The following is a 13,469-nucleotide window of genomic DNA, read 5'->3' on the forward strand; positions in this document are numbered from 1 at the left end:
GGAGAATGAGAGAGAGAGAGAGAGAGAGAGAGAGAGAGAGAGAGAGAGAGAGAGAGAGAGAGAGATTTCAGAAAGACCACAGATGGAAAATGAGTTGGGCCCATGGCTCAATAGGAAGAAAGTAGACTGTGTTGCCTTTGGGAAATTGCCCAGAATTATCTCCCTTCTACTGCTTCAAACCCCAAACAGAAAAAGCTTGGGCCTATGAAGAAATGTGGAGAATAGATATTCTGTGAGGCAGAATGGTATGGCCATGCTTATTAAGTGTTTGTTAAATTGAATTAAAATAGCAGAGAGCATCAATGGAGTGAATAGCAGAAGACTCGAGTTGATCCCCTGCTCAGCCATTTCAGAATTATGCAATCATTGCAAAGTTATTTTATTTGGCTGGGCCTCAGTTTCTATAGTTGTAAAATAGGGATATATATGTGTGTGTGTGTGTGTGTGTGTGTGTGTGTGTATGTCTATCTATATATATAAAATATATATCCCTTACACTACTGAGCTCACAAGGATGTTGGAAAGAAATTGTTTTGTAAACTGTCAAGTGTTAGAAAAATAGAAGCTCTTATTGTTACTTCCAAATGTAAAGCTTTGATGTCAATGTTTATCCAGTAGAAGCAATTTTTAACATTACAACTGAATAGCTTGATGAATTAATGAGCAATGGAAAATGAAAAAAGGAAAGAACATTTCAGAGGACCATAGAGTTGGGAAAGATCTTAGAGGTCATCAAATCTATCTTCCTCAACGATACAGATTAGGAAACTGAGGTGGACAACAGCTAACTGACTTATCCAAGTTAGAATATGTCAAAGCCAAGACTTGAACAAAGATCTTCTGAGACGTGATCATAGAATTTAGAGAGGGAAAAGTCCTTAGAGATCATCGGCATGGTATAATGGAAAGAGAATCCAGTTTGGAGTCAGAAGACCTGGATTCAAATCCAGACTCCACTATAGAAAACCAGTAGAAACCTTAGGCAACTCAGTTCCCCAGTCCCAACATCTCAGTTTCTTCACCTCTAAAATAAGGAGGTTGCCTAGAGGCCACCTGCAGTTCTAGATTTAAGATGTTGTCATTTAGTCCAACCTTCTTATTTTATGGAGGGGGACAAAATCACTGGAGGGCCTGGGTTCTGTTCCTGCCACTTAGACCCTCTGTTGCCTTCTCTATAAAAGGAGAGGGTTAGATTAGATGACCTCTAAGATCCCTTCTGGTTCTAACATTCTGCATTCCGTGATCTAATTACCTTGTGAACATGGATAACTAATTATCAACTGATAACTGTGTAGTGGAAAATGGTCTGCGTACTCAGGCCTAGATGCTGATGGCCACACTGCATTTCTACTATAACATGATGTGAAGTTATTCATTCATCAAACAGTGGGTGAATAAGAGCTAGGGAAGCTAAGAGAAAAATGAAAACCGTAAGAAAATTTGTGGCACTTGAGCTAAGCCTTGAAGGAATGCAGGGCCTCTATGAGGCAGAAAGAAGGAGGGAAGGGCATTCCCAGTGTAGGGAACAGATCTCCTGCATGACCCTAAGGAAAATTACTGGGCCAGTAAAGGAACACTGAAAGGCATTGATTGGAAAGACTGAAGAAAACCTTAGCCAGCTGCAGTGTGGGTGGGCTTTGGGAGCCACTGCTGGGGGAAAGTCGTCTGTGGTGCCTCCTGTTTGTCTATTTCCTTAATCAGTGCCAATTTGGGGATCAGAGGGAGTAAGGGGGAACACTACTCTGCTGGACTATAATGAAATGGGCAGCAGCCCGAGGAAGTGAGCTATTGAGTGCAAAGAAAGGGGAAGGTGGGTATCAATTTAGATCCTTCATAGATATTTCCTCTTTCACAAAGATATTCCCAGGTAATTAAAACATACTCTAAAAATACTCTTAAAAAGTACTCTAAAAGTACTTCTACTATATGATCAAGCAATAGATGGTGTCAGGAGAAGCACCAAGCTCACTGCACAGGAAAGAACACGGAGAATAATGAGAATCTCCCTTTGTCTCCAGTCTCTCCCTTCTCTAATCCATCTTCCATGTGGCTACCAAATTGATATTTCTGAAGCACCCATCTGACTGTTCCACTGAGCTGCTCAAGAAGCATCAGTGGCTTCTTAGTTACTCTATGATCTGATTCAAATTTCTCTGTCCACTGGTTAAAGCCCTGCATAATTTGGCTCAAGCTTCTCTTTATTTTTGTCATTGTTCAGTTGTATCTGATTCTTCGTGACTCTATTTAGGGTTTTCTCAGCAAAGATACTATGGGAGGTGTGCAATTTCCTTCTCCAGTTTATTTTACAGATGAGGCAACTGACCAGGGTAAAGTGACTTCCCCAGGTTCATACAGCTATTAAGTGTCTGATATAAAATCTGAACTTGGGTCTTCCTGACTCAAGACCTGCCCCTTCATCCACTGTACCACCTAGCTGCTGTCTTTAGAGCTTGCATCTTTTTTTTAACTCTTAGCTTCCATCTTAGAATCAATACTGTACATTGGTTCCAAGGCAGAAGAGCAGTTGGGGGGGGGGGTAGTTATTTAGTGATTTGCTAAGAAGTGTTTGAGGTCAAATTTGAACCCAGGACCTCTCATCTCTAGTCCTGGTTCTCAATCCTCTGAGCCATCTATTTGCCCCAAGAGCCTGAATCTTTATAGGCATATTACTCTTGTGTATTTAGTTCACTTCCAGTCAAATTGGCCTACTTCCTGATCCCTGTATACCTCGTTGCAGCTCCTGCACTCACACCTTTGCACAGAGTACCCCACAACTGGAATGAATATACTTCCTCCTTACTTTCCCTTCTTTGAATCCCTGCTTCCTTAAGAGCTTAGCTTGGGTGCCTCCTCCTTCATAGAGACTTTCCCCATTCCTCCTAGCTGCCAATGCCCTGCTTCCCAAAATTAATTTTCTTTGCTTATCTGGGTATATTATTTCCCCATCCCGTCCTCCCTTAAGCTCAAAAGTAAGAGCTGTCTTTGTGTCCTCAGTGGTATGGTATGCACATGGTAAGTGCAAAATATGTGAATAAATGCCATATCAAACAAGCCCTGGTTTCCAGTCCCTAGACCACACACCACCTCCAGGAAGTCATATCAAATCTGGAAAATGAGGTGGCTGGAAATGTACGTTCCTAGAAACCTAAGATATGCCACCCACTCCCTAAGCTTGAATCTGGAAAACAAAATATTTCATAACCCTTTCACTGCTGATCCAGAGTGCTCTAGCTTTGAAATAGCTTCTTAGGGGTAGGATGGGATAGTGGAAAGAGCTCTGGATAATTCTGAAGCTCCCACTTCCGTGACCCAAGACAAGCCACTTAACCACTTTGAAGCCTCAGTGTGCTCTTATGTAAAATAGGGACAACAGTACCTGCACTGCTTAACCGCACAGGCTCGTTTCGGGGCTCAAATAATATCAGAGACATCGAAGTGCTCTTTCCAAGGCAGGTCTCACCAAGGCACGTGCATAATGGGCTTTTCCAGCAGTAGAGCTGGCCTTGTAGAGCCATCCACGTTCTTGCTGAGTCCCAGTAGGGCCAATGGCATCTATTTGTAACACAGCTCACAGAATTAAAGGCAGCTTGCTGGTTGGGAAGAAGGAAGCATGCCGAGTGGTATGGCTGGCAGGTACTCTTAGCCCAGAGAGCCAGCGTGACTAGAGCCATTGGGCTGAGCCTCTTGATGGGAGTTAGTTGGCAAGTTAGTCTTGGCACTGGCCAGGAGTTTATTTTTCCCTTCTTCCCAGCGGACCTCTAAAGGCAGGGGTTCTTAGTCTTTTGGGGGTATCTTGGACTACTTTGGCAGCCTGGTGAGGCCTATGGATGGTTCTCAGAATAATATTCCTTAATAACTGAAGGATTCAGAGGTTGGTGAAAATAAAGATGTCGTTTTCCCCCACCCAAGTTCATGGACCCCCTGAAATCAATCCACAAACATTTGAAGGAGGGGGAGTATCTTATGTATCTCAGGTTCAGAATCTCTGCTCTAAGACAAGCTATCCAGGAAACCTGTCTCTATTAGCAAGAGAAGAACACTTGAGGAGAGGCAGCCTCAGTTGTAGAAGGCCTAGAACACTAGGAGTGCCTTCTCCATACTTTCCAATCCCCTACTGAAGTCAAGTGATCAGGACACACAGTCACAAGCCAACCGCAGTGGCCGAAACTTGAAAATGGAGAAGACGCCTCTTTCGTGGCATTCAAAGGACTGTTAAGGCAGAGAAAAAGTCTTTAGCCAAGGCTATGATCCATTTTCCAAAAGGGATAAATAAAGGCTGAAGGGCACCAAGCCCAGTTTAATGTGAGTAGATTATTGCCAAGAAAACCGTGTAATATGGCTTTTAAAATTTCACTTTACATACCAGCCTCCAGTTTAGCTCTAAAAACAAGACCTCATCCTCTCTCCCAGAGCTCAATTTAAAACCCACCACTGTTCCCTAGGGCTTCAGAACTTTAACGAGGAAATTAATATTGTCTTCTAACCCCTCACCTGCTACTGAGTGTCTCTTTGATTAACACAGAGGAGAGCTGCCAAAGAGAAAAAAGTAGCAGCTTTTGTATAAATTTTTTATTTTATTTTAAAGTAGGTTCATTAACTTTACCATGTAAACAGAATTAAGAAGAATATTCCTACTTTATTAAATTCAGTGGTACTTCATTTTTCTAGCTGTTCCACATAAGTGGATTTTTAGATGAGGAAAAGGGCCTCTCCCCACCTCTTGGCCTGCTTTAAGCAAGAGCACTGTTTTTGGTTAACAATTTTTCGTCCCAGAAATGCATCTCACATTCTCCTGCCTTCTTATAAAGGGCATTCTGGCCATCATTTATCTTTTCGTGAAGGTCATGGCAAAAAAAAATGGAATGAACAGTGTGTTAAACCTGGGAGTCAGGAGAGCTGGGTTCAAATTCCACTTCATCTATTTGACCCCGGATGCATCACTTTACCTCTTAGAGATATCATTTCCTCATCTGTAAACAGGGTATCCTATTTGTACTGTCTCCCAAGGTTGTAAGAAAAGTGCAACTTAAATGTGAATTATTATCACTAATACCAGATTTCCTCATGATACAGTGATGAATCTGGAGTTGGCAAGGCATTGTGGGTGACTACTTGCCCCTACATGAAATGGCTCCAGATTACTGCGCTTATTGATTTTTTCTGTCACCTGCCTTTTTTCTGTGATCTGTCCCGGTGTCCTGTCCTGCTGCTCGTAATCCTTGTCTTCAGTTATGCCTGGGAGAGGCTTTGCATACCTATAACCAACTACATGGAGTTTGTGATAGCAATTTATCCCTCGAGGATTTGCTTTTTCCATCTTTCATTCTTTTTTTTTTTTTTACTCACATGCAATATGTTACTATAATACTCAATCTCATCTACACCCTAAAGATAAGGGAGGGGTGGGACTAAGGCCTCAACTACGACCATGGATACCGATTACGAGGAATGAGATGAGCTGCTATTATCAGTATTGGAGGGCAGAAGGGTTAAACTGAGGTCGGTTTAATTCAAGCTCTCCCCACAGTGCCTCTGGACAGGGGCCCTGCCCAAGACTCAGGAATCATCTTTTCCAGGAAGTCTTCACTGCTCAGCCTTAGCCCACAATCTTTCCCTCACTCTGAATTCAATTATCATTTGTCTCCCTGACTAGAATTCTTATTCTTCGAGGATAGGGCCCTCATGATCCTGAAGGATGCCTACCGCAACATGAAACACCCAGCAATAAAGGCATCGCCTCTTACACGAAACCTTTCTGATAACCACTTCCAGTATGGTTTTCTCCACGAGAATCTAAGCCCCTTGAGAGGAGGGATTAAATGGCACAGTGGAAAGAGTGTTGGGCCTGGAGTCAGGGAGACTTACCCTGAACAAGTCACTTAATCTCTGCCTGCTTCGATTTCCTCATTTAAAAATATGTAAAAGCTGTTTTAATAAAAATACGTAAAATCTGTTTTAAAAAAGCAGCATCTACCGCACAGGGTTATTGTGAGGCTCAAATGAGATAATAGGTATAAAATGCTTAGCACAGTGCCTGGCACATAGTAGACACTTAACAAATGCTTGTTCCCTTCCCCTTCCCTTTTTAAAAACCTTTAACTTCTGACAATATCAAGTCTAAGACAGAAGAGTGGTAAGGGCTAGGCAATGGAAGTTAAGTGCCTTGTCTAGGGTCACGCTAGGAGGTGTCTGAAGCCAGATCTGAATCCAAGACTTCCCATCTCCAGGCCTGAGCCACCTAGCTGCACCTCTTTCCCTTTTACTTCAGTCATTGTATATGTATTTTCAGTGCCTTTCCGTGTTGGGCACATAGTAGGCACTTTTAAAATGTCAGTTAATGATCATATATAACTTATAAGCTACTCATTTACATTGTTTCTTCTCTACAGTGTGAGCTTTCTGAGGGCCTGAATTGTTGTTTTATCCTTTCTTGGTATCCACAGTGTTTGGCACTGTGCTTTATAAATGGTGTTGACTCACTGAATAGGAGTTCAAATCCCAGCCCTGACACTAACTAGCTATCTGATCCCGGGGAAGTTACTTCACTGCTCTAAGAATGCTACAAATAAGAAGGTTCTTATCCTCCCCAACATCATAACTCCAGTGAAAGATGAGTTTAGCAATTGAGGTCCTCCAGTTCTAAACCCCAGGCAAACAGCACCCCCTCCAGAGCTACTTCCCCAAATGAGGTTCGTAGTTTGGAGACCCCCGAAGAGGGGAAGTTTGCTGCTTCTTTCTTCAGGGCTCCTGGGGTAATGCTGAGAGAGGCTGGGCTTCCAATAGAGCTCAAAAGGTCTCCTCGAAGTGCTTCCTATTAACCTGAGCCAGGAAGAAATCGAGCAGCTTTTAGTAAAGAGATTTACTGAGGTGATAACGATAGATGGAACAAAACGCTCATCTCGAACCTGGGGTGCGTTCTTCCGGAAACACCAACAAAGTCTGGGGGATGAGGGGTCTGGAATTTAGAGAAGCACACATGTGGCAAACACACGTGAAGTACAAACTCAGAATTCCTGCTTGCTCCAAGTCTTTTCTTCGTTCTTAAGCCCCTCTCCTTTTTGATTCGAGGAGTCCCATTTCATTAAGGGACTTCCTCTCATGGGAGGCTCTCTTTCGGGATCCATCTGTGTCCTCAGCGTGCCTCTCTCTGGATCTCCTGTCTTGGGTGACCATACTTCTTGCCTTTGAGACATCTATCTGCTTCTGGTCAGTTCTCTCTGGTGACATGATCATGTTGGGGGTGGTGGTGAATGGAAAAGGAGGGAGAAATAGAGACAGTGACAGAGAGACAGACAGACAGACTCCTTCCTCCAAGAGTAAATTGCCTCGGAGGAGCCTGAGCCTGGATTCTTTTACCAGGAGGATGGTCCACCACTTGAGTAGCTCACGGCTAAACTCACCATTGCATTTTTTATCTAATGGCGGGCAGTCCTTTGAGTCTTTTAAATCAATTGAGGGCTTGTCCACATATTGGGATAAGGTTAGGAAAATGTCTTAATACCTAGTTTACTCTGCTGAATGACTCAATTGAAGTGGCTATGCCTTCTGGGATTACATTAACTGAGGGTAGAGGTGGAAACTCCCATCCTAACAACTGTATAACCTTAGATGCGTGATATTCACACTTTTCACTTCCTGTGCAAAAAAGCTCTCTTCAGCACCCTGTCTTCAGCTTGAAGGGGTTAGTGAGCCAAATGGCTTAAAGTCTGCAGAACTGTTGCAGAAAAACAAAATGTTCAGCCTTTAGGCCCTCTACAAACAAGGAGCTTCAAAACGGGTGTCCGCTTTTATGTGCTCAATTTATTGACTGACTGGTAAGGAAGGGGAAGAGCAGGGCAGCTCCTGCATTATTATTAGCTCAAAGTCTGTGCTTGAAGGCCAAAGTTAAAGGCCTTGCATGAAATGAGTTGGTCCCTTACACTGCTGTTCTCTGTCTTTAGAAAGGATGGAATTGTCTGGGTAGGCAAGGTCCCGAGGATTTCCTCTGTGGGTTCACAGATTAAGAAGGGGAAATTTGGAGTATCAGTGATGTGGCTGGCTAATACAGCATGGGTTGAACAGAGCCTGTTCCTAAAATCTTTTCATTTTTGGCGCTGCCGCCAGAGACTATACTGCCCTGGGGGCCTCTTTGTTAAAGAGAGTTCAGAAACAACTGGAAGGAAAATTGGTGCCCATTTATGTATTGGAGAACCTGTGGACATATGCTGTAATATGAATGGTATGGAAAGTAATTGAATGGAGATGATTATTGAAATGACAAATGTGAAGACCTCAGAGAAATTCGAGAAGAATTACATCAAAATGATGTAAAACGAAACACACAGAAGCAAACAAGCAGCCCCAGGAAGATACTTTACGTTGTTAAATCAAGAATAAGGCAAAGGAAAATTAACAACAAAAGATTTGAGAACTCTAATGAAGGCAGTGGCTGATCATGACTGTAGAGGACCAGGGATGAAACAGGCGTCCTGCCTCTAGGCAGACACAGAACGAGGCAAACGTCTTCAGACAGAGCCAAGTTTTTTTAAAGAGTTACTTTTGCTTAAATATACATACACATTACAAAGGAAGATTCTGTTGGCAGGGGGAGGTTAGCCATTGGGAAGGCACTGATTAAGAAATCATTCATCAGCAATAAAATCAAAACATTCTTAAAAGTAGGATTTGAATTCATTTAGGTATAATAAAATGAGCTAACGGTCTGGAGACTGGAAATCTCTGAATAGTTATTTTTGCTTACTTTTATAGGAAGAAGGGATAGGAAGGCTTCATGGAAGAGGAGACCTCTGAGCTAGGCCTTGGAGAAAAAAAGTAATTTCGACAGAAATAAAAAAGGGAGTGTATTCCCTTACATGGTTGGCAGCCCCTGTGAATGCATGGAGGCAGTAGAGAGTAAGAGGAGCTATCCAGCTTGGTCAGAAAATAGAGTAAAGAGAAAGGAATCATGTGGGGGAAGGCGGCTGGAAAGGTAAGTGGAAGCCGGTTTATGGAAGGCCTTAAATGTGCTCAGTAGATAGAGAGGCAGACCTAGAGTCAGAAGGATCTGGGTTCAAACAAGGCCTCAGACACTTCCTAACTGTGTGTCCCTGGGCAAGTCACTTAACCCTCACTGCCTAGCTCTTGCTGCTCTTCTGCTTGGGACCAATACTTAGTATCCTTTCTAAGACAGAAGGAAAGGGTTTAAAAAATGTCAGATTACAAAATCTGCATTTGATCCTTCAGGCTAACCTAGTTAGTGGCCCACTGGCTCTTCATCTTCTGCATGTGAAACAAATAGCCAAGGAGGAATCAGCCCCTTAGTAAAAACTAAATAGGACAACTAGGACATTAAAGGGTTTACCGTGTGCAAAGCCACAGGTATAGGTGGGGAGGGGGCGAAAACCGTACAACAGCAGACATAGTGCCTTTAGTAAGTGCTATTGATCTAAACTGATTTTAAGAACGCAACTAGATTTCAAGCCAAATTTTTGCCGGTTCTGTTTCCTGAAAGGGAATGACCTCTTACAGCTGGTTTCAAAAAAGGGCATGAGACGAGGGGCACATTGGGACCTCATCCCTCCAACTGTGCTTAAACGTGGTCATTTCCCTACCGACTCTTTTTCCAATAAAAAAAAAATGCATAGGATTCCATTTTGTGGTTTGATCTTGGTACCTAGGGCAGGCATTATAGCAGCAAATGGAAGTGGCATATCCCATAAGTCCCTCTGCTCTGTAGTGGAACACTTGAGGAGTCAGTATATTACATATCCCAAGTGCTAAGAGTGGTGGGGGAGGCCATCATTTTATGTATATAACTGGAAAAAGAGCAGCAAGGAAGAGTTACAGTAATTCCTGAACTCTCTTTTTAGCCAGCAATGAAAATTTCCCATTGGCGTTTCCCCTACTCAATACAAAATGTCAGAAATCAAAAATCTGGCCCCGAGTCTTCCTCCCTATCTCAACAAAACCAAGATTTTCCTACAAAGTCAGAAGTGGAGGAGATCTTAGGCATTATCTAAGTGTGAGCCTCTCCTTTGACAGAGAAGGAAATAGGCTCGGATAGGGGCAGTGGCTTGCCCAAGGTCACACAGCAGGTTAATTTTCTTCTGAACAATTCACTTGTAGCTGAAGCTTTTTGTGTCATTTCTAAGTCTTGTGACAATAATTGGTTGCTATGGAAACTTGGCTGGTCCTGTGATTTCTGGGAGGGAATAAACAAGAGAAAGAAATCAGCTGAAAGAGCCTATTTTCGTTAAAAAGATGCCCGTATTCCTTGCTGAGGGGGGTTACATTTAAACGATTCCCGTTCTTGCCTCTTCAATCCTCGCTCTCGGCTGCTTTAAGTGCTTTAAGATCCAAGAAGGAAGAGAGTCGAGAAATGGGCAAAACCACCAGGCCTAGCCTAAGGACTGAGGGACACCAGGAGCTCAGGCTTGTCTCAGGAGGGAAGAGAGGCTGGCACTTGAACAGGCTCTCAGCTGCCCCCACCCAACACCCTCCCTCCCAACACACAGTCCCAATCACCAACCCAAAGCTATGCATGACTTACTACTTGGCTACTTCCTGGCATCCCTAAGCACTTAAAGGAAATAATGGTCTCACAGAATGGCATTAGCACTAGGGCTTCAAGGGGCCCTAGAGATTGGTTAGTGTAATCCCTCATTTTACAGAGGAGGGAACTGAGGCCCAGAGAGGGGAAGTGGTTTGCCCAGAGGAACACACGAGCTACTGATGGAGACCATTATTGACATGAGAGCCAAATTGAAAGGAAGCTCACAAGCTGAGGCTTTCAAAGGCAACTATTGAGCTGTTTGGAAACCTCAGGCCACTAAGATCCCCATGCATGACCCCATCCCATGCCAGGACACCCTCACCAAGTTTCTCCCAGACTGTCAACAGCTTTGATCCTGCCTAAGCAGACCAATATTGGACTGTAAAAATTGAACTGTTGATTTCAAAGAGACAAAATGCATTTTGTGAAAACATTTTCCCATCTTCTCGCATGAAACTGAGTTCCAGTCTCCAACAAAAATGTTCTAAAGGCTTTTTACAAGTCAGTTGGTCTCACAAGTACTTTGAAGGCAATTCCCAGCCTACCTTCTCTTCTTTGTTCCTCGCCTCTGATAGGCTCCTTTGGGGTCTCTGCAGACGCAGTGAGCTTTCTTGCTCTTACAACAACTAAAATAAAAGGAGAAGGCAGGCTTCATGACAGGGCCTCTGGCAAACCCCTTCAAGCCAGAGGCTGTCGCCACAGTAAGGCCAGCTCATCTGAGGCGTTTACAGATGAGCCACCTTGAACATCAATTCAAAAGATAGGGGAGGTTGGGTGGGGCAGAGCAATGGCACAACCCACACCATTTCTGGCTCTAGCTAGCTCCATGAACTTAGGCAAGACCTTTCCCCCCACCCCCACCCTCTGGGGCCTTAGTTTTCCCATCTGTAAAATGAAGAGGCTACATTAAGTAACCCATAAGGTACCTTTTTCCTACATCTGACACGCCAGTTTTCTGGCCTGGGTTTTGCTCTGCCCCTCCCTTAGTGATATATCGCCTTAGGCGAGTCATTTCTATTTGGTCTCAATTTTCTCCTCTGAAAAATGAGAGTAGGAATAGGACTCAGAGCTGTTCCTGGGTTGGGGAGGGTAAGACCCACAGTTGTTACAAAGGGAGATTTGTCAGAGGAAGCCAGAATTTAGAAGACAATACTGACAGAACCCAACCCAGAGTGAACATGCATCCTCCCAGCAGCCTCCTCCCACCTTGGTCCCTTGCCCTCCTCCCCTACCCAGCAGTAATCAGACCTTCAGCGGCATAGCAATTTCTTGATGTCCCGAGATAGAATCCTTCAATTAGATGGCCAAAGCATAAGAGAGCTCGACCTCCCCCAACCTTCCCCTCCACTCTCACCCATTGCCCCAGGCACAAAATCCATAGTTATGGCTCGGATTAAACTAGATGGTCTTGAAGGTCACTTCCAACCCAATACTCTGGGGTTATTTTTTTCTATTTAATTTCATTTTTTCCCACTACATGTAAAATTTTTTAAAGCATTTTTAAAATATTTTGAGCTCCAAATTCTCTACCATTGTCTCCCCCTTCTCCTCTCCCCCTCCTTGAGAAGGCGAGCAAATTGATATCGATCATACACGTGAAGTCATATTAGCCATGATGTAAAAAGAAAATATAAATAAAAAACAAAAACAGAAAAATAAAGAAAAGAAAAAGCACTCTGGGATTCATAAGAGAAAAACAACAACAAATGTGCCTTTCTGTACAGGCCTAGACATTCTAGGCACTTGGAAAACACAGAGAGGGAGTCTGTTTCTGAGACCAAAGAGAATCAGTCAAGAGCATTCCATCTTCTTACTCTGGTGCAGAACTCAAGGCCTAGCCCTAGTGGGTAAATAAATACATTTGCTATCCTTTAGTATGGTAGAGTAGATAGAATGCTGGATTTGGAATCAGAGGATCTGGGTCCAAATACTGCTTCTGTCACAAACTGAGTGACTTGGTCAAATCACTTCACTGCCCATCAGTTTCCCCATCCGTAAAAAGGAGGGGAGGCCAAAATGACCTCTGGGGATCCTTCCAGCTCCCGGTGTACCCTAAGAAAGTCTGTGCCCTTCCATGGACCTCAGTTTCCTCCACTGTCAAAGGAGAGGTCCTGGATTAGATGACCTCTAAAGTCCCTTCCTGATCTAGGTCTAGGATGCTGAGCTTTAACGGTAAAACATTACTCCAATTTCTGCAATTAAAAGAGCCGCAAAAGCCTTTGCCAAAATCCAATTTAGAGGCTATACGTCTAAGGGGAAGGCAGCATAGTGGCCACCTGCTCTTCTGATCAATATTGCTGAATGAAGATCCAAGTGTCAGTCGCCCTACTCTATCCCTCAGCCCTCCTTCCTCACATTCTGGAAATCGTGCCCCTTCCTCTGCACACAGCGTTCTTCTGGTTTCTTTAGCATGAGATTATTTCAAATGAATTAAATACAGTTCGCCAACTTAACACCTTTGCTTGGCCAAATGAGACTTTTCGTTTCAATAAACAAAGTCCAGCAGTATCTCTAATTACACGGCTCTGCTTTCCAGAAGAGAGAAGCTATTAAGTTGCCACCATAGTCTCCTTTTCTTCACTGATAATGGGAAATGTTGGGATGTCACTTTACCAACGTTCTTTCAGGGTGTAGGTTGTATGCTACAGGAGAAAGAGCCTAGCTGTGTGATTCCAAACAAGCTGTTCCACCTCCCTCTCTCCCTCCCCCTCCCCCCTGCCCTGTGTCTCTCTCTGTCTCTGTCTCTTTGTCTTAACGTTGGTCTCCTCTGCCGTAAAACGGGGAGAATTTTGCTTGGACTGTCCTCCTCCAGGGGCTATCGTGGGAATCACGGAAGATAACAGATGTCAGTTCATTCCAAAGGGTGATGTTCCCCTTGAAAACTATCATGTGGTTAATCCAAGCTATGGACAGTCTCTTTTTCCAAGGCTCAAGAGCT

At 43.6% G+C, this 13,469-nt stretch overlaps 1 protein-coding gene across 1 annotated transcript in view; it reads right to left on the reverse strand.

The window, feature by feature from the left end:
- The window catches only part of HS6ST2 (heparan sulfate 6-O-sulfotransferase 2), a 266,198-nt gene that overhangs the window by 214,333 nt on the left and 38,396 nt on the right, over positions 1–13,469 (reverse strand). The window contains exon 2 of the mRNA XM_044682627.1: positions 11,077–11,157. Within this exon, the coding sequence (XP_044538562.1) occupies positions 11,077–11,157 (81 nt within the window). The remainder of the gene's footprint in view (positions 1–11,076; positions 11,158–13,469) is intronic.

This window comes from Gracilinanus agilis, chromosome X (genome assembly GCF_016433145.1).
Source record: "Gracilinanus agilis isolate LMUSP501 chromosome X, AgileGrace, whole genome shotgun sequence".
In the NCBI taxonomy this organism is placed as follows: domain Eukaryota; kingdom Metazoa; phylum Chordata; class Mammalia; order Didelphimorphia; family Didelphidae; genus Gracilinanus; species Gracilinanus agilis.